General features: G+C 52.7%; 3 protein-coding genes across 12 annotated transcripts in view; 2 read left to right on the top strand and 1 right to left on the bottom strand.

The window, feature by feature from the left end:
- The first annotated feature begins 5,952 nt into the window (after positions 1–5,952).
- On the top strand, positions 5,953–11,500 carry COMMD4 (COMM domain containing 4). Of its 4 annotated transcripts, XM_002925128.4 has the most exons (8): positions 5,953–6,066; positions 9,481–9,552; positions 9,778–9,843; positions 10,003–10,042; positions 10,327–10,446; positions 10,571–10,651; positions 10,973–11,149; positions 11,225–11,500. In XM_002925128.4, the coding sequence occupies exons 1-8, from the start codon at positions 6,064–6,066 to the stop codon at positions 11,263–11,265; spliced, it is 600 nt and encodes a 199-aa protein (XP_002925174.1). In that variant the 5' UTR covers positions 5,953–6,063; the 3' UTR covers positions 11,266–11,500. The 4 variants fall into 4 exon arrangements, with proteins under 4 accessions (XP_002925174.1, XP_034523917.1, XP_034523918.1 ...); XM_034668026.1 differs by lacking the exon at positions 9,778–9,843; XM_034668027.1 differs by lacking the exon at positions 10,973–11,149.
- A 4,548-nt stretch (positions 11,501–16,048) lies between these two features.
- NEIL1 (nei like DNA glycosylase 1) lies at positions 16,049–22,840 on the top strand. Of its 6 annotated transcripts, none has more exons than XM_034668022.1 (11): positions 16,085–16,179; positions 16,563–16,612; positions 17,618–18,073; positions 20,389–20,508; positions 20,595–20,658; positions 20,863–20,962; positions 21,330–21,457; positions 21,822–21,849; positions 22,025–22,086; positions 22,229–22,394; positions 22,557–22,840. In XM_034668022.1, the coding sequence occupies exons 3-11, from the start codon at positions 17,640–17,642 to the stop codon at positions 22,625–22,627; spliced, it is 1,173 nt and encodes a 390-aa protein (XP_034523913.1). In that variant the 5' UTR covers positions 16,085–16,179; positions 16,563–16,612; positions 17,618–17,639; the 3' UTR covers positions 22,628–22,840. The 6 variants fall into 6 exon arrangements, with proteins under 6 accessions (XP_011230479.2, XP_034523913.1, XP_034523912.1 ...); XM_034668021.1 differs by lacking the exon at positions 16,085–16,179 and adding an exon at positions 16,326–16,377; XM_011232177.3 differs by lacking the exon at positions 16,563–16,612 and having other exon boundaries at positions 16,049–16,179.
- Positions 22,841–23,238: 398 nt separating this feature from the next.
- Positions 23,239–24,209, bottom strand: part of MAN2C1 (mannosidase alpha class 2C member 1) — an 11,786-nt gene continuing 10,815 nt past the window's right edge. For both annotated transcript variants that reach the window (XM_034668018.1, XM_034668017.1), the window contains exons 23-26: positions 24,101–24,180; positions 23,838–23,986; positions 23,651–23,760; positions 23,239–23,579 (exon numbers count right to left, since the gene is read on the bottom strand). In XM_034668018.1, the coding sequence (XP_034523909.1) occupies positions 23,453–23,579; positions 23,651–23,760; positions 23,838–23,986; positions 24,101–24,180 (466 nt within the window). In that variant the 3' untranslated portion in view covers positions 23,239–23,452. The remainder of the gene's footprint in view (positions 23,580–23,650; positions 23,761–23,837; positions 23,987–24,100; positions 24,181–24,209) is intronic.

The raw sequence follows: 24,209 nt of genomic DNA, 5'->3' as shown, positions 1-24,209 counted from the left end.
AATTTAATTGCCTTCCAGAACAAAATTCAACACTATTTAGAGTAAGATAACATAATCCAAATTTCTACAATGTATATTTACAATGCTCAACCTATCAAAAAATATTTACTAGGCAGGTGAAGAAAAAAATATATCCAAAAATTAAGAGAAAAACTAGTCAACACAAGCAGTCCCATAAATAGCTGAGTGTCCTACGATTCAATTAAATTCTGGCACCGTCTACTCAGAGTTAGCATCAGAACCCATAGGTTAAGGGCTGAGTCCCACAAGACTGTCCCCACTTCAGATAGCAATTGGAAGTAGTGGGTTCCCCAGTTACCAGCACTCCTGTCTGGTTGGCTACAAATCAAGGTTTTCACAACCCCCTCAATTTAATTTGCTACAACAGTTGACAGAAATTAGGGGAAACATGCTCACTGGCTTACTATATAATAAAGGGTATAAATGAACAGCCCAATGAAGAGATACATAGGGCGAGATCTGGAAGGGTCCTGAGAGCAGGAGCTTCTGTCTCCATTGAGTTGACATATGCTACCATTCAGCACCTGGAAGCTCTCTGTGATGCAGAGATTTTTTACGGAAGCTTTGTCATGAAGGCATGATCAATGATTAATGCAATCTCTAGCCACTTTCCAAGCTTTTAATCATGGCTTAGTATTCCTGGTGACCAGCCCCCATCCCAAAACTATCCAGGAACCCACCAAGAGTCACTTCATTAGAACAAAAGAGGCTCCTAGGGAACTCCAAGGGATTTAATTGCTCTGTCAGGAACTTAGAGCAGAGACCAAATATATATTTCTTCTTATGTCACAGTTGCATGTGCATGGAAAAAAAAGCCAGAAAGGGCTGTTAGAGCAGTTATTTGGGGAGAGAAGGAGTTTACTAATTGTTTGTTTGTTTCTTTTTCTATATTTTGTGATTTTTTCATGCCTTTTTGTTTATTTCAAAATGAATTTTTTTTAGGTTTTTATTTTAATCATCCACTGCTCATCACAACAAGTGCACTCCTCAATCCCCATTACCTTTTTTACCCACCCACCTGCGTCTCCCCTCGGGTCACCATCAGTTCTCTATAGTTAAGAGTCTGTTTCTTGGTTTGTCTCTCCTTTTTTCCCTTTGCTCACTTGTTTTGTTTCTTAAATTCCACATATGAGTGAAATCATATGGCATTTGTCTTCCTCTGACTGACTTATTTCACTTAGAATTATACTCTCTAGCTCTATCCATGTCACTGCAAATGGCAAGATTCATTCTTTTTTATGGCTAAGTAATATTCCAGTGTGCGTGCGTGTGTGTGTGCGTGTGTGTATATCTCACATCTTTTTTTTTCAAGGTTTTATTTTTAAGTAATCTCTACATCCAAAGTGGGGCTTGAACTCACAACCCAAGATCAAGAGTTGTATGTTCAGCTGACTGAGCCAGCCAGGCACCCCTCCTCGTCTTCTTTATTAATCGATGGACATTTGAGCTTCTTCGATAATTTGGCTATTATAAATAATGCTGCTATAAACATAGGGGTTCATGTATCCCCTTGAATTAGTGTTTTTTGTATTCTTTGGGTAAATACCCAGTAGTGTAATTGCTGGATCATAGGATAGTTCTATTTTTAACTTCAAGAGGCACCTCTATTCTGTCTTCCACAGTGGCTACACCAGTTTGCATTCTCACCAACAGTGTAAGAGGCATCCTTATTCTACATCCTCACCAACACTTGCTGTTTCTGGTGTTGTTGATTTTAGCCATTCTGACAGGTGTGAGGTGCTATCTCACTGTGTATTTGATGTTATTTCCCTGATGCTGAGTGATGCTGAGCATCTTTTCATGTGTCTGTGGGCCACCTGATGTCTTCACTGGAGAAATGTCTGTTTATGTCTTCTGCTCATTTTTAATTGGATTATTTGTTTTTTGGGTGTTGAGTTGTATAAGTTCTTTACATATTTTGCATACTTACCCTTTACTGGTTATGTCATTCACAAATACCTTCTCCCATACTGTAGGCTGCCTTTTAGTTGTATTTTGTGATTTTTATTATGATAATTATGTTTAGTTATATAATTTTCTCTTTTATTTAATTTTTTTTAAAGACTTTATTTTTGGGGCGCCTGGGTGGTGCAGTCGTTAAGCATCTGCCTTCAGCTCAGGGCGTGATTCCAGCGTTCTGGGATCAACACCCACATCAGGCTCCTCCGCTGGGAGCCTGCTTCTTCCTCTCCTGCTCCCCCTGCTTGTGTTCCCTCTCTCACTGGCTGTCTCTGTCAAATAAATAAATAAAATCTTAAAAAAAAATAAAGATTTTATTTTTAAGTAATCTCTACACCCAATGTGGGGCTTGAACTCACAACCCTGAGATCAAGACTCACAAGCTCTACTGACTGGGTCAGCCAGGCACCCCTAGTTATATAATTTTAATGTATTAAATATCATTTTTAAGAAACATAAAACCTTTCCTTGTGATCTAGCCAGGGTTGACTATAGCTGGCAGGATCATGAAGCCCTCCATGCACCAGCTGGGCCCTCTGCCTGGACATCCTCACCCTAAGTTTGCTCAAACTGCCCCTTCCACATTCACACCCACCATCACCTCCTGTGAGTGAGGCCCCCCACTTTCCCCCAACCCTGGGTGCCCACCTGAGGACATCATGGTTTCAGAGAGGGGAACTCCTCAGGGCACTCTGCTTGACCTATCTTCCAGACCCTGGAATAGAGAAGTGGATGGTGGGTATGTGGTGAGTGAGTGAGGGAGGGAAGGAAGAAAAAAGGAAAGAAGAAAGTGAGGAAGGAGGGAAGGTAGGAAGGAAGGAGGGAAGGAAGGAATGAAGGAAGGACTAATCCTGAAAAAGGACTTCCTAAGACATTTCCCCAACAGGTGGGACCAGTTACCCTTATAGCAGCCCCCTGGGTAGGGACCCAAGTGTAAGAGGAGAGGTGGGGTGGGTACAAAGCTCAGTGTTTTCACACTGGGGCTTTCAGTGGGTCTGGGGGTGGTCAAGCTGCTGTGGGTGCTGCAAAGAGGTGGCCAGTCAGTCTCAGGAAGAGCTCATTCCTGAAATCCCTCCAGGATCCCCAGGGCCCTAGAGCCCTAGAGCTCCCTTGCCCCCAATCATGGCTATGTGGTCCAGGAGGGCCCAGCTGACCGGGGCTTGTTTGTGACCAGCCACCTGGTCCAGCCCAAGGAACTGACCCTGGTGCCTGTGCCTCCAGTCCCTCGGACCCCCTAAGGGAGACATTCACTTTTGCTGTGGGGCTGCTCAACAGTGCCAGCCAGCGGCAGATGAGAGGGAAAGGTAAGGTGGGCCTTGGTGTTAGAAGCCAACAACACATTCTGGCCAGAGGCTGGCCTGGTTTCCCACCGCCATCTGTGAAGCAAATGAATAGGGTCTTCAGCTAGTCCCAGGGTTCCAAGGTTCTGGTTGGGGTCCTCCCCTCATGGGCTCAGTGGCTTGGGCTGACCCTGCCCCTCCCCCAGCCTCTCCCCTGTAGGGGAAACCAGGACTGGGCCAGGGCTCTCAAGACCTTCCAGTCTGGACCTCTGGCTTTCTCTCAAGCTGACAGGAGGTCAGACAGATGCGGTCTGGGCTCACCTGCTTGCCTCTATCTCTCCACCCGTGAGGTGGATGGGGCTGGGACAAGTGGGTGCTCGCTGGTGGGGTTCTGATTCCTCTGCCCCAGGTAAGCCTGGAGAGCCTCACCCAATGCTCCAGCTCACCCTCCCCACCCCGCCCTGTGCCAGCTGGCATTCCATGACTTCTAGTATTTCTAGATTTCTAGTTCTTCTCTTGATTTTCTAGATAGACTGTCATCTGCAAATAAGAGTTTTTCTTTTCCAACATTTAAGCTAACGGTTTTCCCATGCTTTATTTATCTAGAATAGAGTTTCTCAACAGCAGCACTATTGACATTTTTGACTAGATAACTCTTTGTTGTGGGGGCCGTCCTGCGCCTTGTAGGGTGTATAGCGGCATCTCTGGCCTCTGTCTTCCGGATGCCGGCAGCTCTCCCTAGTGGTAAAAACTAAAAATATCTAAATAACTAAAGATATTACCAAAATACCCCGAGAGGCAAAATCACCTCCGGCTGAGGACGGCTGGCCTAAGCATCTAGAATAATGTTGGATCATAGTAATGCTGACGCATGGCTGCTCCGGACTTTAATGGGAGTCATCCAACACTGGGGTATGTGAGCACCTTCTGTTCAGGGCTAGTGTCCTGTATCAAAGCTTAATTTGCAAAAAGTAAAAAACATGATTGTCATACAAATAATGAAAGAATGCGTGTCAAATATTTAATCAATGAGGGAATCAGTAAGATGCTAAGGCGAGTTTAAATAACATTTTGAGAAGAAGCATGTCTAGTGTGTGTGGAATTAGAACACCTGTTGGTCTTACAGAGCGATAAAACTGTTATCTTTGGGGTTATCTTTTCTACTAGACAGAAATCTATCAGTAACATATAACTTTTCAGGTACATTTTCCTACATTAGTGATTTTCACAGTATAGCCCTCAAAGCGGAAGCGTCAGCATCGCCTGGGAACGTGAGGGAATTGCACATTTTCGTTTCCTGTCCCAGGACTATTTAACTAGAAACTTTGAGGATGAGAAGCACCTCTGTCTCCCCAAACCCCTCGGGTGATGCTGATGGCACTGTAAACCCTGAGAACCACTGCTCTAGTAGTCAAACAATCTCTGTTTGTGAAACAAATCTGTGAGACAATGCTCCAGTATGACATTAAAAGGACACACCACCCACCTTTTTGCCTTGTTTCCAGATTTAAATACTTTGTCTGTCTGATGTTAAGTCTCATATTTGCTCTTTCATTTTTCAAATACTCTATCAGCTTAAGGCAGTTTCCACCTATTTCCAATTTTTTTTTCTCCTTTTGAATCAAAAATGGTTTTCCAAGCCTATCAACTGTTTTCTTCTTTAACCTATTAATACGATGAAACAGAAGTTGGGCCAGTCTTATGATTCTTAAGATGAAATTTTTCTTTGACATAGTGTCGTATTTTAATACATTGTTGACTTCAACATGCTGACGTTTATGATTTTTAGAAAGCTCTTTATAAATGAGATCGATTATAGTGTAAATTGGGAAGCTTTTCATCTTTTTCTATTTATGGAGCAGTTTAATTGCGATGGGTTCTGTCCTTTGAAAGCTTGAAAGGCTGCAACAATAAAACCATCTGGGCCTGGTTTATGGGGGGTGGGATATGTAATCAAAAAGAGATCTCAAATCGTTCAATTTCTTCTTTGGTTATTAGTGTATTCTCCAGGATATTTTTGGTGCTGTTCCTGTTTTGTTTTTTGTTTTTACCTCTTTTAGTGAATATTGGAAACTTAGTTTTCCTAGTCCATCCTTTGCTCAAATTCACCAGTAAGCAGACTAATGCAGCTTAAAACAACCTATTTTTCTCCCATTCGATTGAGAAAAACTAAGATAAACATCTAATGTTGGTGAAGCCACAGGGAGAGTTCTGAGCATGTAAATTGTTACAGCCAGTTGTAACTAAGGAAACTAAGGGGAGTTCTTCAGAATGAAATAAAATACTCAGGCACTCAGAGGAGCTATGCGGGCTACTTGGTAATGTTTCCTTATATGGGTGCTGGGGACGTGGGCTATACAGTTTATGAAAATTCATTTAAGCTTTAGACTTACAATATGTACAATCTTCTCTACGTGTAACATAATTCAGTAAAATTTTTAAAATTTTGGCTTTTGGCGGGAAACAGGGAACGACCTGAACCCCCCTTCGCGAGGAAATCATTCCAAGTGCCAGAAAGGGCTCCCGGACTCCTGCACCCTTAAGTTGAACACATTCAATGGCTCCTACTCCCTCTTTTCTAGCTAAACCGTGTCGTGGGGGAAGGGGGTGGCGCCGGTCGCTTCCAGGAAGGGGTTCTGGGGAGACAGCAAGCTCATCTCTCTTCCCGGTAAGCTCCTAGCACGGCCATCGGCGATCGCCCCCGCCCCGCCCCTCCCGTGGAGGGCCCGCCCACACCACGTGACCGCCGCGTCAGCTGACCGGGCGCGCGGGGAGGAGAAAGGCCGGGCGGCTTCCTGGCGCGATGGTGAGAGCTGCGGGGTGATGGGAGGCGTGGCCCCGGGGTGGGCAGGGAGGCCCCTGACTCTCGCCTATGCCGCCGCGGGCGAACGGGCGCCGGCGCGGGGTGGTGGAGGCAGCCCCGGCCCGTCGGCAGACACCTGGGTGCGATCGTGAGGGCCGAGCGTCTGCGGGCTTGGAGTCCCGGTGCTTCCTCGGCGGGAAGGAAGGGCCCGCACCCCTCAGGGCAGGAAGTGGAGCTTGCCCGGAGCGGGCGCGCTTCCAAGCCATCCTCGACCCCGGACGACCTCCCGAAGGTGCCCTCTTCGCGGCCCTCCTGCGCGACCTGGAGGAGAACTTGCATAGAATTAGGCTCAGTCTTCCGTCCTGTTCGGAAGTCCTTTCATCCTTCCCAGAGCCAGAGAGGAGTAGACGTGGGATTGGAGCTTCTCAAGTCCTCCATCCATTCATTGCTTCAGCTGAGGGCCTGCTCTGCACCGTACAGTGTGCCAGGCCCTGGGGCTTAAGCTGCAGGAGGCTTGACTTGGCAGTCATAGTTAAGACTTGAGGGGAAGGGACCTAACTGTGCCTTGTGTGTAGCGTTAGGAAGGCTTCCTGAGGGTGACAGCCACCGGAGGGCGTGGGGGCAGGGAAGAAAACTGGCTGGCTGCAGTGCAGTTTGTGTGCCAGGGGTTAGGAGGCTTGGGGAGGGGATCTCTATCTTCAGACAGAGAGTAGCACGTTCAGAGGCTTCAGGTGAGAGAGAGCATGGCTCCCTAGCAATGGATGCATTTCACTATTGAAGGGTGAAGCCGGAAGGGTATCACCTGGAGGTTAGTGAAACATGAGGCTCAACAGGTAGCAAAGGGCAAATCCTGCTCGGCCTTGAGAGCACGGAAAGGAGTTTAGACTTTAAGAAGAGGCCCTGGGTAGCTAGGAAAATCCTTTGGCTGACTTGTGGAGTGAGCAGGAGGGGAGCAGGGAGGCCACGCCAGGGCCGCAGACCTCCAGGGGATGGTGGTGACCTGAGTTAGGGTGGAGAGAGTGGAGAAAGAAGTGGGAGAATGCATGAGGGGAAAGGGAGAGCCGGGTGTTTGGGCTTGGCTCCCAGGTGATGGCACTCAGTGCGGTGCACCGGAAGAGGCAGAGGCGCAGGTTTCAGTGCAAACAGCAAAAGTTAACGTTGATAGGTGGCGCTGTGTGAGGTTTCTGCGAGCCAGCAGGTGCAGCTGGCTGGAAGACAGTCTAGATTTAAGGGTCTGAGGCTCAGAAAAGAGACTACAGCGCAGTTATAAATTGGGGACCCATCAGCACAAAGACGATCATTGTAAGCCTAAAAACAGGTAACATCTCAGTGATGTGAGTTGGGAAGAGAGGACCTACGGCAAAACCTAGAGAAATGTCAGCATTTTAAGAAATTACACAAGGAACACACTGTAAAAAATGTAAATAATACAGAGAGGGTAGAAGACTTCTGTGGGTAGAAGTCCAGGGCCCGTGAACTTAGGAAAAATCTCCATCTTAATTTTCACTAATTTCAAACCGAATTTTAGGATTTCCTTCAATTATGAATGTTGGCAACCAACCCCAGTATTAACAGCACTTCTGACTTTGTCACCGATAGAAATTAGAGATATTTTCGTATCATATTATAGCTGGTGACATTGTTCACTTATTTATGCAGATCGTTTTTAAGTTATGACTTGAAACATCACATCACCAATTTGTTTGACTATTTTGATAACTTAGTGTCCTTTGCAGTCCTGTATATTTTATGCATTTAAAAACATGGTTTTAGAAAGGCCTATAGGCTTTACCAGATGCCAGATGAAGCTATGGCAGAAAAAGGTTAAAAACTCCTGGAATAGACAGAAGTGCAAGACTGTCCTTAATACCCCATCACCTCACCAGTTATCCCAGGCCCCTGTCCCAGAGTAATGATGCAGGCAATGTGTGGATCACATTTGGGGGTTGGGAGAAGGAGGGTGAGCCAGCAAATGAGACCGAGGCCAGGACAGGGAGAAATCCAGGAGAGTACGGGTTCATGTGGGAGGCCGCTGAGGAGTTGGGGAAGAGGAAGCAGATTCAGTGACTGTCATTTGTGACCATGGCTTGAGGACTTCACGGGAGGCCCACAAAGAAGCACCAGTGCTGTGGGGTCAGGTGAAAAAGAGCAAGAGGGTTGGTGGTTGAAGGGTCGTGGAGCAGGTCTGAAGTGGCTGAGAAGGTGACTGGTAGGGCCAGGTAGGGGACATGGCGTCGCAGGCTGCACCGAGGGCCCAGCAGAATCAGGAGAACGTGGGTGGGAGGTGTCCTCAGTTTGCGGAGTTTTGATCCCAGCATCTGTAAGCAGCCCACATGTGAGAGCTGTGGAAAGCTGGACACGTATCTTGCTGTGACGGAGAGCTTTGCTAGGCAGACAGGGCGAAGGACAGCTGATCCAGGGAATGGAGGATATTGAGAAGATGTGGCCGACAGGGTGGGTTTGCATTCTAACAGGAGACAGATCTCGAATAAATAGTAAGTGTGATATCTGCTGTGGAGATCAAGAAAGAAGGATAAGGGCTAGAGCGTGATAGAGAAGAGCTATTTTATTTTTTAACAGCTTTACTGAGATAAAATCAATAACACACATATAAATGTGCAGTTCAGTAAGTTCTGAAATGTGTTTGTTCCCTCGATCAAGATAATGAACACACCCTCTGAAGTTTCCTTGTGCAAGGCGCTGTTTTAGAAAGTATGGTCAGGGGCGCCTGGATGGCTTAGTTGGTTAAGTGTCCAACTCTTGGTTTCAGCTGAGGTCGTGATCTTATAGGGTCCTGGGACCAAGCCCTGGGTCAGGCTCTGCGCTCAGTGCAGAGTCCGCTTGAGATTCTCTCTCCCTCTCCCTCTGCCCCTCCCGCTCCTGTTCTCGCGCTCTCTCTCAAATAAGTAAATCTTTAAAAAAAAAAAAAGAAGAAGAAAGCAAGCAAGTATGGTCAGAGAAGGCCCATTTGAGCAGAGACCAGAATGAAGTGAGAGAACAAGGTGTGCGGAGGGGTAGCAAGGACAAGGTGGGAGAGTGCCTGGTGTAACAGGAGTAGCAGGGAGGCCAGTGTGGCTGGAGCTGGGGAGGGGAAGGAGGAGGAAGTGAGAGGTCACTGACGTCATGACAAGGACATGGTTCTGTGCTGTACCCGCAGCACTTAGAGTGGGGTCTGCCACAGAGAAGTTTGCCACAATGTTTGCTGAGCACATGAATGCCTAGGATAGACAACAGAGCAAGGTTTGGTGGCAGATGGGACTGTGAGAGGGTTCTCGAAACAGCCTGGTAATAGAGAACGAGTGGCCAGAGGGCATCCATCTTGGACGGGGAGCAGGGATCCCTGAAGAGCAATAATACGGGAGATACCTGGCTATGCCTCAGCCCTCCATCCTGACCGCCCGCCTCACTCCTGTGCAGAGGTTCCGGTTCTGTGGTGATCTGGACTGTCCTGACTGGGTCCTGGCGGAGATCAGCACGCTGGCCAAGATTGTTGAGTGCACGGGGTCTTCTAGGGTGGGAGGAGGCAGGGATTGGGGATGGGGGCTTTGGGGATGGAGGGTGGTGAGGTCACCCTGAGGTTGGGGCCTCAGTGCCCTCAGCGTGTCCTAGCCTGCTGTGTGACTCTGATCATGTGGCCAGCCCCCTCCGAGGCAGTGCCCCAGCATGGACGGGTGGGGTGGGCCAGTTTGGCTCATGCAAGGCCTTCCCCTCCAGTCCTCCGTGAAGCTGAGGCTGCTGTGTAGCCAGGTGCTGAAGGAACTTCTGGGACAGGGGATTGATGTGAGTGCAGGGCCCAGCACCCCACCGTCCCACGACCCTGTGATCCCTACTGCCCTGAAGGTGCACAGGACCCAGGGGGTGGGCAATCAAGCTGCTGCTGGGGTGCCGCGGCCGGTGAGCAGGGGCCTGGCACCCCCTGAGGGCCTCCTCTCCCCACAGTACGAAAAGACCCTGAAGCTCACCGCTGATGCCAGGTTTGGTGAGTACCCCACTGAGTCCGCAGACCTCTGGGCCCCTGGGTCCTCGGCCTGGGGCTTAGCGCAGACGCCCTCCCAGGAGCCTGTCCTGCCACACTTGCCGCAGCAGGGGAGCAGCAGGGGAAGAACGGTGTTGCCAGTGCCGCCCTCTGCCGCTTCCGCTGAGGCGGTAGCAGTGCTCATGGCTCAAGGAGGCCTGGGTTCTGTGAGCTGAAGATAGTGGGGCAAGAAGAAGGTGGCTGAGGCCACAGCGACACCCCCTTACCCCACCCACGGGTCCCCCCAGAGTCGGGCGATGTCAAGGCCACGGTGGCAGTGCTTAGTTTCATCCTCTCGAGTGCGGCCAAGCATAGCGTGGATGGCGAGTCCTTGTCCAGTGAACTGCAGCAGCTGGGGCTCCCCAAAGGTAGGGTATGCAGGCAGGCAGGTGGGTAACCTGGGCAGCAGGCCAGGCCAAGTGCCTGAGACCCGCCCTGTGAGCAGTCTGAGCCCCGACCTGCTATGTCAAGGGACCTCCATTCTGTCCGCAGAGCACGCAGCCAGCCTGTGTCGCTGTTATGAGGAGAAGCAAAGCCCCCTGCAAGAGCACCTGCGGGCCTGCAGCCTGCGTGGTGAGTGTGGGAAGGGCCGGGATGGGGTTCGGGTTCCATTCCAGAAGATGCATGCTGCATGGGAGGTGCTTGTCCTCAGAAAGGAGTCCCATTTCAAGCAGTCACGGAACCAGGACTCCTGCCTTCAGCCCAAGTTTCTTTCCTCTGAGATCTGCTGTGGATAATCTCGCTTCTGATTATTGAGCACCTTCCCTGGGTCAGAGGGATGAGAGGTTCTCAAAGGTCACACAGCCTTGGAGGGTTGAGAGCCGTGCCAGGTGTGGGCTGAGGGCCATGTGGCTTACCAGCCTGTGATCCTGAGAGCCCCATGCCATTTCACAGTGAATAGGCTGGCAGGTGTGGGCTGGCGGGTGGACTACACCCTGAGCTCCAGCCTGCTTCGGTCCGTGGAAGAGCCCATGGTGCACCTGAGGCTGGAGGTGGCAGCTGCCTCGGGTGCCCCAGTCCAGCCGGTGGCCATGTCCCTCTCAGCAGACAAGTTCCAGGTCCTCCTGGCAGGTGAGACTCAGCTGTACCTGGAGGGGGAAGGAGCCCTCCCAGATCCCACCTGACTGCCACCTCTTCTCTCTGCAGAACTGAAGCAGGCTCAGACCCTGATGAGCTCCCTGGGCTGAGGAGAAGGGTGCTTGGGGCCCGTGTTGAGTTGCTGCCCTCTGAATTCCTCTTCGTGGGTGGCCCCAGCTCCAGGACCCTGGAGGCCTGGCCTTCCAGATCTCTGGCTTGCTAGGTTCCCACTTGAGAATTCAGCATAAGGATTCTGAGGACTTTTCCAGCATTGCCTTCCCTCCCCCCTGAAAGGCACTTGTCAGCAGTTTTCACGAGCAGGAAGAATAAAAGAAGTGTAAAGGAGTGTGTGTACAGGTTTCCTTTTGGGTTCAGATGAAAGGTTTTTGTCAGAGAAACCAAGTGACATACAGACCTCCCTGACCCATTATTCATTTTCTCTTTTCAACTGCTGGTTGAGGCAGGTCAGGGGTGAGGCAGAAGGAGGACAGAAATGAAACAGCTTGTCTGTAGATAGGAAAATCAGGCTTCTCGCTCCCAGTCCTGTGATGTCCATGGCTTTGCCTCCTGTGGTGGCCTTGTCTGCAGGCTGGCGGCAAGCATGTGGCCCCAGTGCCAGATGCCCCGAGTAGAGAAAGGAGACAGCCTTGCTCTTCCTGCCAAAGATGGGGCTTTGGAGAGTAAGTAGGTTTTGATGAGGTCATGAGAGTGGGACCTTCATGAAGGGATTAGTGCCCTTATAAGAAGAGAAAGACAGTATCCACAAATGTGTACCAAGAAAAGGCCACATGAGAACAGCAAAGCAGGAGAAGGCCCTTACTAAGAACCAAATCTGCCAGCTCCTTGATCTTGGACTTCCCAGCCTCTGGAACTATGAGAAATAAACGTCTGTTGTTTAAGCCACCCAGCCTATGGTATTTTGTGACAGCACCTGAGCTGACTAAGACAAGTGGCCTAGAACATCTTGGGGTGCAGGGAAGCTACCAAACAATAATGAGGGCTGTCAAGAGGAGCCAGCTTGTCCCACTGGCCAAGGATGCGATAATTTTAAGCATCAAAAAGAAAAGGACTGACTGTAGTCCTGACCTTTGCTTCTGGAAAAATGGAGCAGATGCACTTTCCCCTCTTCCTCCGACTAAGTACAGCGGAAAACCTTGGATATTACATATGAAACAGAAGACTAAAAGGTGAGGAGAAGACAGACTCGCTGAGATCCTCAGGAACTGAAGAACAACAGAGCAGAGCAGTCCTTAGGGGTTCTTTTTGCTCCATGTGTCCTGGGCTGGGTGCTGGAGACTGGCAACCTGAGAAACACCAGCACACAGCTCCAACAAAAGCACGCTCTCTTGAGCCAGGGGATCAGAGAGGGGCCATCTGGCAACACAGGAGACTTACAGATGGTAACTGCTGTCCTCCAGTCACACCACAGAGAAACTGCAGCCCCTCTTCCACCCCCTTGGCATGTATATATATATATATTTTTTTTTTTCCTTTCTTTCTTTTTCTTTTTTTAGCACGTGAGCAGGGGAGGGGGAGAGGGAGAGAGAGAATCTTAAGCAGGCTCCATGCTCAGTGCAGAGTCCTGACATGGGGCTCGATCTCGCAACCCTGAGATCATGACCTGGGTCGAAATGAAGACTCAGATGTTTAATCAATTGAGCCACCCAAGCGCTCTAAGAAGATTTACATAAGATCCAGAGTCTCGATACCCTAAATGTCCAGATTAAAAAACAAAACAAGAAAAACCCAAGAGCAAGAAAATCTCAACTTGAATGAGAAAACACAAGAGATGTCAACACTAAGAGAACTCTGACTTGGATAGCAGGATTTTAAAGTAGCCATCATAAAAATGCCTCAACTCTTAACAAAGAAATAGAAGCTACAAAGAACGAGATAGAAGTTTTAGAACTGAAATCTGCAATAAAAGTGAACTAGACTGAACAGAAGAAAGAATCCATAAATTTGAAGATAATCATAGAGATTACCGAATCTGAACAACAGAAAATAGATTGGAAAATACAGAAAACAATAAAACAGAGCCTTGGAGCCTGCGGGACTGTAATGCCATCAGAGTCTCAGAAGGTGAGGAGAGAGAGTGGAACAGGAAAAGCATGCAAAGAAATGATGGGTGCGGATTTCCCCCATATGGCAAAAGACCTAAGCCTACAGAGCCAAGAAGCTGAATGAAGCCCATACAGGTTAAACCCAAAGAAATCCATGCCAAGGTGCATCATACAACAAATGTCTGAAAACGAAAGAAAAAAGTCTTGAAAGCAGCAAGAGCGAAATGACACCTTCCTTTATGGGGGGAAACAAATGAGTGGATTTCTCGTCAGAAACCATAGAGGCCAAAAGGAAGAAGCACAACATTTTTCAGGTCTGAAAGAAAAGTGTCAACTGAAAATTCTATATTCAGCGAAAATTACCTCAAGAGTAAAGAGGGAAATCAAGATATTCTCAGATGAAGGATAACTAATATAGTTTGTCACCAGCTGACCTAACCTAAAAGTAAAGAGGCGAAAGGAGGATCTCTGAACAGAAAGGAAATGATAAGGAATCTTGCAACATCAGGAAGGAAGAACAATGGGAGATGTGAAGTTATGGATACAGTTAGACTTTCCTTAAGCATTTTAAAGTATGTAGAGGAAATATGTAAGGTTATTATAAACAGGAACAGGTAAAGGGTGTAAGGTTTCTACACTTAGAATGTGAACGCCAGTGAGCTGAGACAAGTACGTGTGTATAATATCTAGGACAATTACTTCAAAGGCTGTGCAGTATACTGCAGTCAAAACCAATACTGCTAAGTCAAACTGGAGTTTTAAAAATTCAGGGAGCCCACAAGAGGGCAAGAGGAAGGTAAAAGAGAAGTGGAATAAACAAAAATAAAGTTGCAGACAAAAAGTCACAGGAAATTCTAAGTCTCCTCAAACGTTTCACATTAGCTTGATTTCCCAGGTTGCATTCCTCCTGCGGGGTCACACAACCCCACAGGTGCCGCGCTCATTGCTGCTGTAATATGGCATTGTAACTTTGTGTTTACTCATTTGCCTCTTTTACACTTCTGAATTTCTTAGGAATGGAATTGTGTTCCTGTGTGTGTGTAGTCCCGGTGCCTGATGAGTACCCCTTCAGTAAATGGGGGAGAAGATAAAGACGCCAATGGATTTACTGGTGTTGAATGTTAAAAACAAACCATGAATCCGTAATAGAAAAGAGTCTATAAAGACAAAGTCCCCCCCTAAAAAAAAAACCCCCCAGTGAGTCCTAATTTGCACCATTGGATGTTACTGTACCAAATTCTTAGTCTGAGAATTCATCATTAAAGGGAAGGAATTCAGAATTTATCCTGTCTTTTTAACATTTCAGGACAACCAAGAATTCCAGCTAGGGTACCAGGAATGAGAGAAAACCACCATTTTGTAATTCCCGATTAAATACTTGGTTGAGGCAAGGAACTTCGAGGATGACAGAGGCAGTAGGTGAAAAGTTTATGTGATGTGGAACGATATTTGCATGGTGCCAATGAATGCCCTCACACAAACAGTCCTGCGTCCCTCAGCTGGTAACTGGATAAATGCGGTGGCTCGGCTGCACAGGGGACTACTACTCAGCGAAAGAAAACCACTAATAAGCATAACAACGTGGATGGATCTCAATGCAATATTCTAAGAGGCCAGGCTGAGCAGGCTACGCACTGGAGATTCCATTCATGTGGTATTCTGGAGAAGGCCAAAATGATAGGGACAGAAAGCAGATCAGCGGTTGCCAGCAGGTGGGGTGGAAGTGGTGACGACAGGGTGAGTAGGCGGATTGCGGGGTGGGGGTGGGGAGGTGATGGGAATTATTATCTTCTGATTGTGGCCATAGTTATGTGAGTATATATTTGTCAAAACTCACACTCTACAAATGGCGAATTTTACTGTATATAAATTATACCTTAATTTAAACAAAACAGAAAGAGACCAACCAACAAAGAAATCACCCCATCGATTACTTAGTGGTCACAAGGTGTGCAGTATCTTTACAAAGCAGAGACTGGCTGTCACAACCTCAGCCGTGGTCAATCTCAGCCTCACTAATGTGGGACAGCCAGATGTCGGGTGCCTCGTCAACTTGGAGTACAGAGCACCTAGGAAAGAGAGAGATGTAGCTAAGGAAACATTCAGACAAATCCAGAATGCGATGGGGCATCTCAAAATTAACAACTGGCTTGGACTCCAGAAAGGTATTACAAAGACCAAAAAGGGGGGGGATGGGTTGAGTGGGAGATGGAAAGGGTGGTTCCATCTAAATAAAAAATGGTTAAGGAGACCTATAACCCTTGATTGGACTCCACTTTGAACAGACCAGCTATAAAAGACATTTTGGGGACAATTAGGGAAATTCGTGGACTAGGTATTAGATGGTATTAATTTTATTAGCTATGATAAAGGCGGCTTTGTAGGATATTGCTTCTTAGAGATGCATGTCGAAGTATCAGGGATGAAATGCCGTAGTTTGCCTAGTTTACTTCAGAATACTTCCGCTCAAACAAGCGAGGAGGAAGCACAAGTACTATGAAGGGGCAGATGCAGGCTATGGGTCAGGCACCTGTGCCCACTACGCTCAAGATGAAATGCAAGCTCCTTACAGAGGCCTCATTAGACCAGACCTGACCGTCTGAAGTGGGTTCTGCTTCTCCGCCTGGTTTTTGGTGCTTGGCTGCCCTTGCCACCCCGCAGGTGCTGATGGTGCTTCTGTTTGTGTTCCGTCTGACTGTGCCTGGATTCTTAGGGGCCACCATCGGGTCCCCAGGGCCTGAGTTTATCACCCACCTGCGCGCCCGGCGCACAGCTGCAGGCGCTTCGGCCTCGGGACCTTGCTGCTGTTTCCTGCAGGGAGTGCCGACCCTGTCCGGGGCTAGCCGGGGGACTTCCCCTCCCAGCCACGGAGACAGCTGCAACCCGGGACTTCAGACCTAGCCCAGAGCCCGCCGGCGCCGAGCAGAGGGAAGCCAGGTTCCTCCGCCACCTCCCGGCCAGGTGACTGCCCCAAAGCCTTTCCCACACCCGGGGCCCCCAGCCTACCCCCGCCAGCCTCTGCCTCCTACCCGAGAAACTACACTTCCCGGCAGGCGCCGGAGCGGCGACCTCAGCTCCCAGCGTGCTCTTAGGCGCGGCCCGGCCCCCGCGTTAACCCCTTAGTGGCCGCAGGCTGGCGGGGAGCTGCTCGTGGAGCAGGTTATCCGGGATCCGCGGTGGTGAAGAGCTGAGGAGGGGATGGGGTTCGGGGACCTTGGGGAGGCAGGGACCTGGGGTTAGCCGAAGATGGGCAGTAGCGGGGCGGGGTGGTGAAGGGGAGGCGAGCACTGGGGTGCCCGCCCTGCGGAAGTCAGGAATCTGGACTTTCACCTTTTCCCGAAAAGGAACCCTTTCGGATGCCAGACCCTGGACTGCGCTGAGGAGGGGGACAGGGGTAAGGGAGTCTGCCCTCCCTGGCTAAATGCCGCCCCCCCCCAAAACCTAGCCTTGGTCTGGGCAGGTCCCGGGAAAAGGAGAGTGGAAACTCCCCTCCCCTGGTCAGGTGTGGTGGTTGGGGATGGAGTTTGCTTCCCACTCCCGGCGCTGGTGTGGATGTTTCCTGTGCCCCCCTGGACCTTGGCCTGGAGCTCCGGAGCCCTTCCTGTCACCCCGTCTCCCTCCCTCAGAGCCGTGGGCACCCAGTTCCAGCGCAGATGCGCCTGGAGACACCTGCCTTCCCTCGTCCTTGTCCTCGCTCTGGTCCTGGGCAGTGGGTGGTGGCAGGCTGGCCCTTGCTGGCGGCAGAGACTCCCAGTTGTCATTCCCCAGGCGGGGTCAGGTTCAGTCCCTCAGTTGTTGCGGACCAGGTGCAGGCAGGGTCCTGAGAAGTGGAGTCATGAGCAAGCAGAGCTTGCGCTCTGGGGTGGGAGTGGAGGTAGGGGCAGACAACAAACAAGATAATTCCAGATTCGGGGGGTGCCGTGAAGAAAAGAAAACTCGTGGTGGTTGGGGGGGGGTGATGCTGCCTCGGAGAGGGTGGTCAGGGAGGGCCTCTCAAGTGTCCCACGCTGAAGGGACAGCAGGGGCAAAGACGTGGGGATGGGGAGACTGTGCTTGGAGCCAATGAGTGAGGGGAATTGTGGGAGGAAATGAGAGGACAGTGTGGGCCCAGGAAGGATCTGGACTTTATTCTAAAAGCAGTGGGGGCTCCTGAAAGCCCCGTGGAAGGCGTCAAATACGGCAGAGTCTCGCTTCCCCAGCCTGAGCTCCATAGCGCTGTCGGCTTTCTCGGCACTTTCAAGGGGGATCAGGACACGTGCGAGGCCAGTTGACTTGGCAGCGGATCCCAGCTGGTAGTGGCCCCCTCTGACCCTCGGAGTTCTTCTTTATAAAATGGGGTGATAATTTCTACCTCCCCAGGTGACACTTGGCCCAACCCGCTGTCCTCCCCTCCCCACAGGGCCCAGCCCCCCTCCCACAGCATGCCGGAGGGCCCCGAGCTGCATCTGGCCAGCCGCTTCGTGAACGAGGCGTGCAGGGGGCTGATGTTCGGTGGGTGTGTGGAGAAGTCACCCGTCAGCCGCAACCCTGAGGTGCCCTTTGAGAGCAGTGCGTACTGCATCTCATCCTCGGCCCGTGGCAAGGAGCTGCGCCTGACCCTGAGCCCGCTGCCGGGGGCCCAGCCCCCACGGGGGCCCCTGGCCCTGGTCTTCCGATTCGGCATGTCCGGCTCCTTCCAGCTGGCGGCCCAGGACGCGCTGCCGGCCCACGCCCACCTGCGCTTTTACACGGCTCCCCCCGGCCCCCGACTCGCCCTCTGCTTCGTGGACATCCGCCGCTTCGGCCGCTGGGACCTCGGGGGCGAGTGGCAGCCCGGCCGTGGGCCTTGCGTCTTGCTGGAGTATGAGCGGTTCAGGTAGGCTCAGCTCCAGGCAGGACGACACAGTCTGGGGCTCCGGGCCTGGCTCTGTGAGTGCCTCGCTGGCCAGGGAGGGGCAGCTGTCGTCCCCTCTGACCCGCAGTCCCTTCGCGTGTCGACCAAGACAGTGTCCTTTCCCAGGGACAGCTCCCTGAGCTAATGGATGTGGAACCCCAAAACTGATGGGGGGGTAAGAGGAGGATGGGCAGGCCTGCCCTGAGGACACATGGCCGGTTTGTGTCAGAGCTGGGGATCAGCATCCCTCTCTGCTTGGCTAAGAAGAAAGGTGAAGGGGCTTTAACAACCCAGTAAGAAGGGCGGCTGAACAGGAAGGAATTGCCTCAAGGCGGTGGGCAGGGGACTGCCTCATGACACAGTTTCTGAACCGGGTTTGTGGTCTCCCACATTCTCCCTGCCCACTGGTCTGTGACAGTCCCATGGTCTCCTCGGCCGGAGGGGTCACTGCCCCACCTGGGAGGTGATGCGTGTCACAGAGGATGGCACGATGCCAGCCACTTCCCTTCCTCTAAAGGTGAAACGTATGGGTTTCGATTTTGTGCCAAGCCCTCTTCCCAGTGCGGGGGGTACCGCAGTGAGCAAGACGGGTGTGGTCCCTCTCCCACAGAGCTGAAGTTCAGATAGGACAGGGGAGCAAGGAAACAAAGCAGATGAAGTCAAATAGACACGTGCCTGAAGACAAATCCAAGAAGTAGAGAAGGACTCTTGGCTGGGGGCTGGGGGGGGGATTAGGAAAAACCCACTCTACTCTAGGGGACATTTGAGCCAAGGCCTGCCTGATAAGAAGGAGCCAGCCTTTGCAAAGCCCTTGAGGAAAAGCACCGTAAGGGACGAGAATCACAGACTCCAGGCCTGCAGCGGTCTTGGCCGCCCTCCCTTTCTCGGGGCTGGCGTGCTTTCCGTTGCCCCTTAGACTTCGTTGCCCGTCGGGGTGGGTCAGGGCATCTTGAGCTCCTGGCCTTCCCAGGCACGACCCTGAGTGCACCCCAGGGAAGTGTCTGTCCTGGTCCTAGATTCCTCGCATCTTAGCTTTCCTGGGAAGTCACGGCACAAGTTAGCCCTCTGCCAGCTGGCTCTGAAGTTTCTCTCACAGGAGATTTCGGCTATTCTCTTGGTCTCACAGCTGGGGAGCCTGCAGGGGTCTGCTCCCCTTAGTGCTCTGACCGCCTAGGCCAACGTTCCACACTTACCGTTACCCCAAACTCTGTCTTCTGGCCCCTACTTCATATGCTTCTGCTGCCCATTACTGAGTCAGTCTCGCCAGGATCTTTTCCCACAAAGAAACAAGGTACATTTCCTCTTTGTGGGGGTGAGGAGGGACCCAGGACTCCCGGAGATGGGGTGGGGGCTGCTGGGACACTCGCTAGCCAGAATTTGTCACCACACACCTGCTACACAGAGCCAGTACCAGCTGCCTTGAAGATCTTCAGGGTCTTGAGAACAGTTGACCCCACCAGTGTCAGATCTTCGTATCTCGCCGATCAGAAGTTCCAGACAGGGAGCTCAACACTGCAGGCACACCTGAGCTCCTGGGGTCACCTTGTGCTCCCAAAAGTCTTGAAGTCTTGAATCTGAGGGTCTTTGGTGATATACACACACCATCTACAGACTTGTGTGTTTCCTTGAACACATTGCTTTTTTTTTTTTTTTAAGACTTTATTTATTTGAGAGAGAGCGAGTGAGCACAAGTAGTGGGACAGCAGAGGGAGAGGGAGAAGCAGGCTCCCCACTGAGCAGGGGGTGTCAGAGACCGCACGAGGGAGGCTCGATCCCGGGGTCGTGACCTGAGCTGAAAGCAGATGCTTAACCAACTAAGCCATCCAGGGGTCCCAAACGCATTGCTTTTGATATGTATTTTTCACCTTTCATAATGAATTCAAATCTCATATTGGTGTTCCCAATTTAACAGGAAAATGGAGGGGCACCTGCGTGGCTCAGATGGTTGTGCGGCTGTCTTTGGCTCAGGTCATGATCTCCCAGTCCTGGGATCAAGCCTCATGCAGGCTTCCAGCTCAGCAGGGAGTCTGCTTCTTCCTCTTCTTTCTCTGTCTCTCTCAAATGAACAAACAAAATCCTTAAAAAAAAAAAAAAAAAGGAAAATGGTGGTTCCCACTGCCAAAATAGCACTGAGGCTGGGAAGCAGGGAACAGGGACTTCCACGGTCCCTCCCTTTGCACCCAGGCACAGGTACCCCCCGCCCCTCTCCCCTATCCTGCAGCAAGGCCTCAGGGATGGGGCAGGGAAGGGGTCTCCTGTGCCAGGGCCCTCCCACCCCAATGTCAGTATTCCCCCAGGGAGAACGTGTTACGAAACCTAGCGGACAAGGTCTTTGATCAGCCCATCTGCGAGGCCCTCTTGGACCAGAGGTTCTTCAATGGCATTGGCAACTATCTCCGGGCAGAGATCCTGTACCGGTCAGCAGGCGGGCGTGAGGACTAGGGAGGGCTGGGTGCACCCATGTTCTCCACTGCTAAGCACGGCTCTCTCCACCCTGCCGCAGGCTGAGGATACCCCCCTTCGAGAAGGCCCGCAAAGTTCTGGAGGCGCTGCAGCAGCGCCGGCCGGTGAGGGTGCAGGGAGGGATGCGGCAGACCCATCGGAGCAGGCCAGCGGTGACGCGTCTCCAGCTTTGGGCCTGTTTCCCTTTCTCTGCAGGGTCGGGGGTGGGGGGCAGATGGATTGTCTCTTGAGTCCTGCCAAGCTCTTGGGGTTCTGCTCCCCGGGGCTCAGCTGCCTTCAGAATGGCCTTGCCTCTGCCCCTTCTCCAGAGCCCGGAGCTGACCCTGAGCCAGAAGATCAGGGCTAAGCTGCGGAACCCAGACCTGCTGGAGCTGTGTCACTCTGTGCCCAAGGAAGTGGTCCAGCTCGGTGAGGCCCCTGCTTCAGCACCCTGTGCAACCCCAGGGCCGCTCCTGCCCCACCTGGGGTGTGGATGGCTGTAATCTAGTTGTTATACATGGACCAAGCCTCCTCACTTGGGAGGTGTCTATGTCCTCTGAGCAGCTCAGGAGGCAGGCAGGACAAGGATTAATCACCCTACCCCAGAATGGGAAAGCCATAGCCCAGAGTGGGGAAGCCACCAGCCTGAGGGCGCACAGCTGGAGGAGGGAGAGCCTCGGCCCCCTGACTCAGTACATCAGCTATGTAGCTGAGGTCTGGGCCAGGTCGACCAGGTTCCCCCTCCTCCCAGCCTGAGTCCACCCTTCGACTTCCGCCTCGTTCCTCTGTCCCACAGGGGGCAAAGGTTACGGGCTGGAGAGCGGGGAGGAGGACTTTGCGGCCTTTCGAGCGTGGTTGCGGTGCTATGGCATGCCCGGCATGAGCTCCCTGCGGGACCGGCGGGGCCGGACCATCTGGTTCCAGGTTTGGGCCCTAATCTCACATAGGCAAATGGAGATCCCAAGGAAGCTAGTGGGGTGGACGGACCGCCTGGGGTCACAGCAGGGCAGGAGCTGGGGCCTCCCAGGAGCAGATGTCCAGGGCCTGCCGATGCCCCCAGGGGTCACACCGTTCCTGCTGGTCTAAGCCTTCCCCACGCTTTACCCCTCCTCTCCTCAGCCCCAGGGTCCCAGCCAGTACAGCAGCCCAAGGCAGGGTGGCCTTGTTGACGCGGGGGGACGGGGTGGTCAGAGGGGCTTCTTAGGGGAGAAGCTCCATCGATATGGAAGGACAGTTGCGAACTCTGCCTAGCCAGGTTGATTCCTGAATTCTCCTCATTCCATTTTAGGGGGATCCTGGCCCCCTGGCCCCCAAAGGTAAGCTACTCTTAATAAGCTCAGAGGGCAGGAAGGACTAGTTGCTTGCCAGAGCTTCATCACCCTTCTCCATCCCAGTCCCCACTCCACCCCTGGGTGTCATCCCAGAGCAGGAGTCTGCAGAAAGGGGGCTGAGGGCACAGGACCCTCCCACCCCAGTGTCAGTGTCCTGCAGGGGGCAAGTCCCACAAGAAGAAATCCAAGGGAGCACGGCAGGGGCCTGAGCACAGGATGGAGGTATGGCTCCTCCCTACATTCTCCCCTGCCCTGGCCACACAGCCCAGGTGCCCTCCTTGACAATGGGGGGGGGGCAACGGAGGGTCCTCACTAACCCCTGAACTCACGGAGCCCCTTGGGAACCTGTATCACCTCTGCTCAGGACCCTCTGCTTCCAAGCACGGCCCCTTCCAGGACACGTGGGGCACGGAGAGGCCCTCCTGAGCAAAGTACAGCCCAGCAGCCTGAGGGGACCAGCCTCCAGCAGGACCCAGAGGTCCCCCCAGTCCCCAAGAAGGGAAAAAGGAGGCGGCGACCAGCAACCTCAGGTGGGCCTTGCTCAGCGTGCTGCTCTGGGGAGAGAAGGCTCTGCAGGAGAGGAAGGGGTGGTAGCGCGGGTGGGAGGACCGTGGACAGAGGTTGCGGGGGAGGCCGTAGGCGCAGTCCTCAGCCTGGGGTCTGAGCTGTCACCTCACCTGTCCTCCTCCCAGGCCACCGCAGACCCCGAAGGATCAAGGCTGACACCCCATCCTTGGAGAATGAGGGGATGGCAGCCTCTTAGCGGGAGGGCCTCCTTGTTCATGTCCACCCCCTTCCTCTGCCGCGCCCTGGGTCTCGGGGCCTGGGCAGCTCGCTGGAAGCAGCTTGGAGCTGCTGGGGGCTGGGTACCCCAGGCTCTGTGGCTGTTCCTTGCACAGCTATGATGTTTTTAATTGTATCCCACCTTCCCCATTTTTTAAGCCCACGTGAAAAATGCTGTCATTTTTAATAAACTAATACACTTGAATTTCTTGGCACTTCTTGGGCTGGCTGCAGAAGGTCTGGGAAGGCCAAGTGGGGAGACATGCTGCCTGACCTTGGATATAGGAGAGCCACCGGGGCAAGGCCTGCCGAACCCCATCCCAGTCCTCCAGGCCCTGGCTCTCAGAGGACAGCCTGCCTCTGCAGGTACAGCCTCCCAGAGGTGGTGCAGGGACCCTGGTCCCAGGCAGCCTGGGCCCCACGGCCCCGCCCGTCCAGAATTCCCAGCACTGCCACCTGCCCGTACTCCTCTCCCAGTGGACGGCCAGCAGGAATCCACCCTCTTGGCTTCCTCCCCACGGGAGGAGCTTCTTATCCCTGGGTCTCTTAGCCAGCTTGTGGTCACTGATATCCCAAATCTCGGGGGGCTGCAACCCAGACCCTGCACACACAGAGAAGCTCGGGTCTTGCCCCTGCCCCCAAATGCCTGAGGACAGGCCCCGAGCGGAGTGAGCGGGGACTACTGCTAGCAGGGTTCCTGAGTCAAGGGTTTATTCAAGAGGTGACTGATCCTTGCTTCAGGCGGGGGAGGCAGAAGTGAGGAGCCCCCCAAGCCTTCCACACATAAAACCCCACCGTCAGCGGCTCAGTTTGGAGGGGGCTGCAGCACCAGCAACAAGGACCGCACTTGGAAGGGAGAAAAGGTGAGCTTCAGGCGGGAGTCCCGAAGGGGCAGGTGGCCAGCCGGGTCTCGCTGCTCCAAGAGGTCGCAGCTGGAAAACAGGAGGGGTCATGAGGGCCCTGCGAGGGCAGGACTCCCAAACCCACCCCGTGCCCCACTCACAGGACGGCCTCCTGAACCGGGAGCGACGTGCGCAGCCAGCAGTCGACGTGGCTGCCGTGGGCCTCGTACAGCCTGAGGACCAGCGTGCGGCCCTGGGGGCTGGTCTCCGCCTGCGGAGAGAGGTGGGTGGTGGGCGGGGCCTGGGCAGACCCAGCTGGGGCCCCGCCCCTGCCGCCCCGCCCCTTGCCTGCTTGACCGTCTCCAACACGACCGCGGGCGAGGACACGGAGAAGGCGCTCCAGGAGGCAGCGGGTGCTGGGCCCGGGGCAGGCAGCGCCAACAGGGGGAAGTTGAGGCTGTAGGCAGCGCGGATAACGCCAGCGTCCTGGAAAGAGCCTGAAAATGGGAATGGGGGTGGGGGCGTGGGTGTGCTGGCGTTTTCCCCAGGGGAGCTGGGAAACACCGAGGCTCAGGGAAAGGCAGAGAGGCGTCCCGGGCCGCGGCACTCACCCTGGTGCGGCATCAGCGCGTAGGTGAACTCGTGGCGGCCCATGTCAGCAGTGGCGTCGGGGGCCTTCGGCGCCCGCAAGCTAAGGTGGGGAGGGTGGGGATGGGCCTC

Source organism: Ailuropoda melanoleuca, chromosome 9 (genome assembly GCF_002007445.2).
Source record: "Ailuropoda melanoleuca isolate Jingjing chromosome 9, ASM200744v2, whole genome shotgun sequence".
NCBI lineage: Eukaryota > Metazoa > Chordata > Mammalia > Carnivora > Ursidae > Ailuropoda > Ailuropoda melanoleuca.
The sequence above is the reverse complement of the archived record's forward strand: the minus strand, read 5'-3'. Positions and strand labels throughout refer to the sequence as shown.

Bases quoted from the DNA above. Each gene is read 5' to 3' on its own strand.
- NEIL1 (XM_011232177.3), top strand. From the start codon at position 17,640: ATGCCGGAGGGCCCCGAGCTGCATCTGGCCAGCCGCTTCGTGAACGAG. The intron at 18,074-20,388 runs GTAGGCTCAGCT...GTATTCCCCCAG, and splicing joins CTGGAGTATGAGCGGTTCAG to GGAGAACGTGTTACGAAACC. The intron at 21,850-22,024 runs GTAAGCTACTCT...AGTGTCCTGCAG, and splicing joins TGGCCCCCTGGCCCCCAAAG to GGGGCAAGTCCCACAAGAAG.
- COMMD4 (XM_002925128.4), top strand. The intron at 10,043-10,326 runs GTGAGTACCCCA...GGGTCCCCCCAG, and splicing joins CACCGCTGATGCCAGGTTTG to AGTCGGGCGATGTCAAGGCC. The intron at 11,150-11,224 runs GTGAGACTCAGC...TTCTCTCTGCAG, and splicing joins GTTCCAGGTCCTCCTGGCAG to AACTGAAGCAGGCTCAGACC.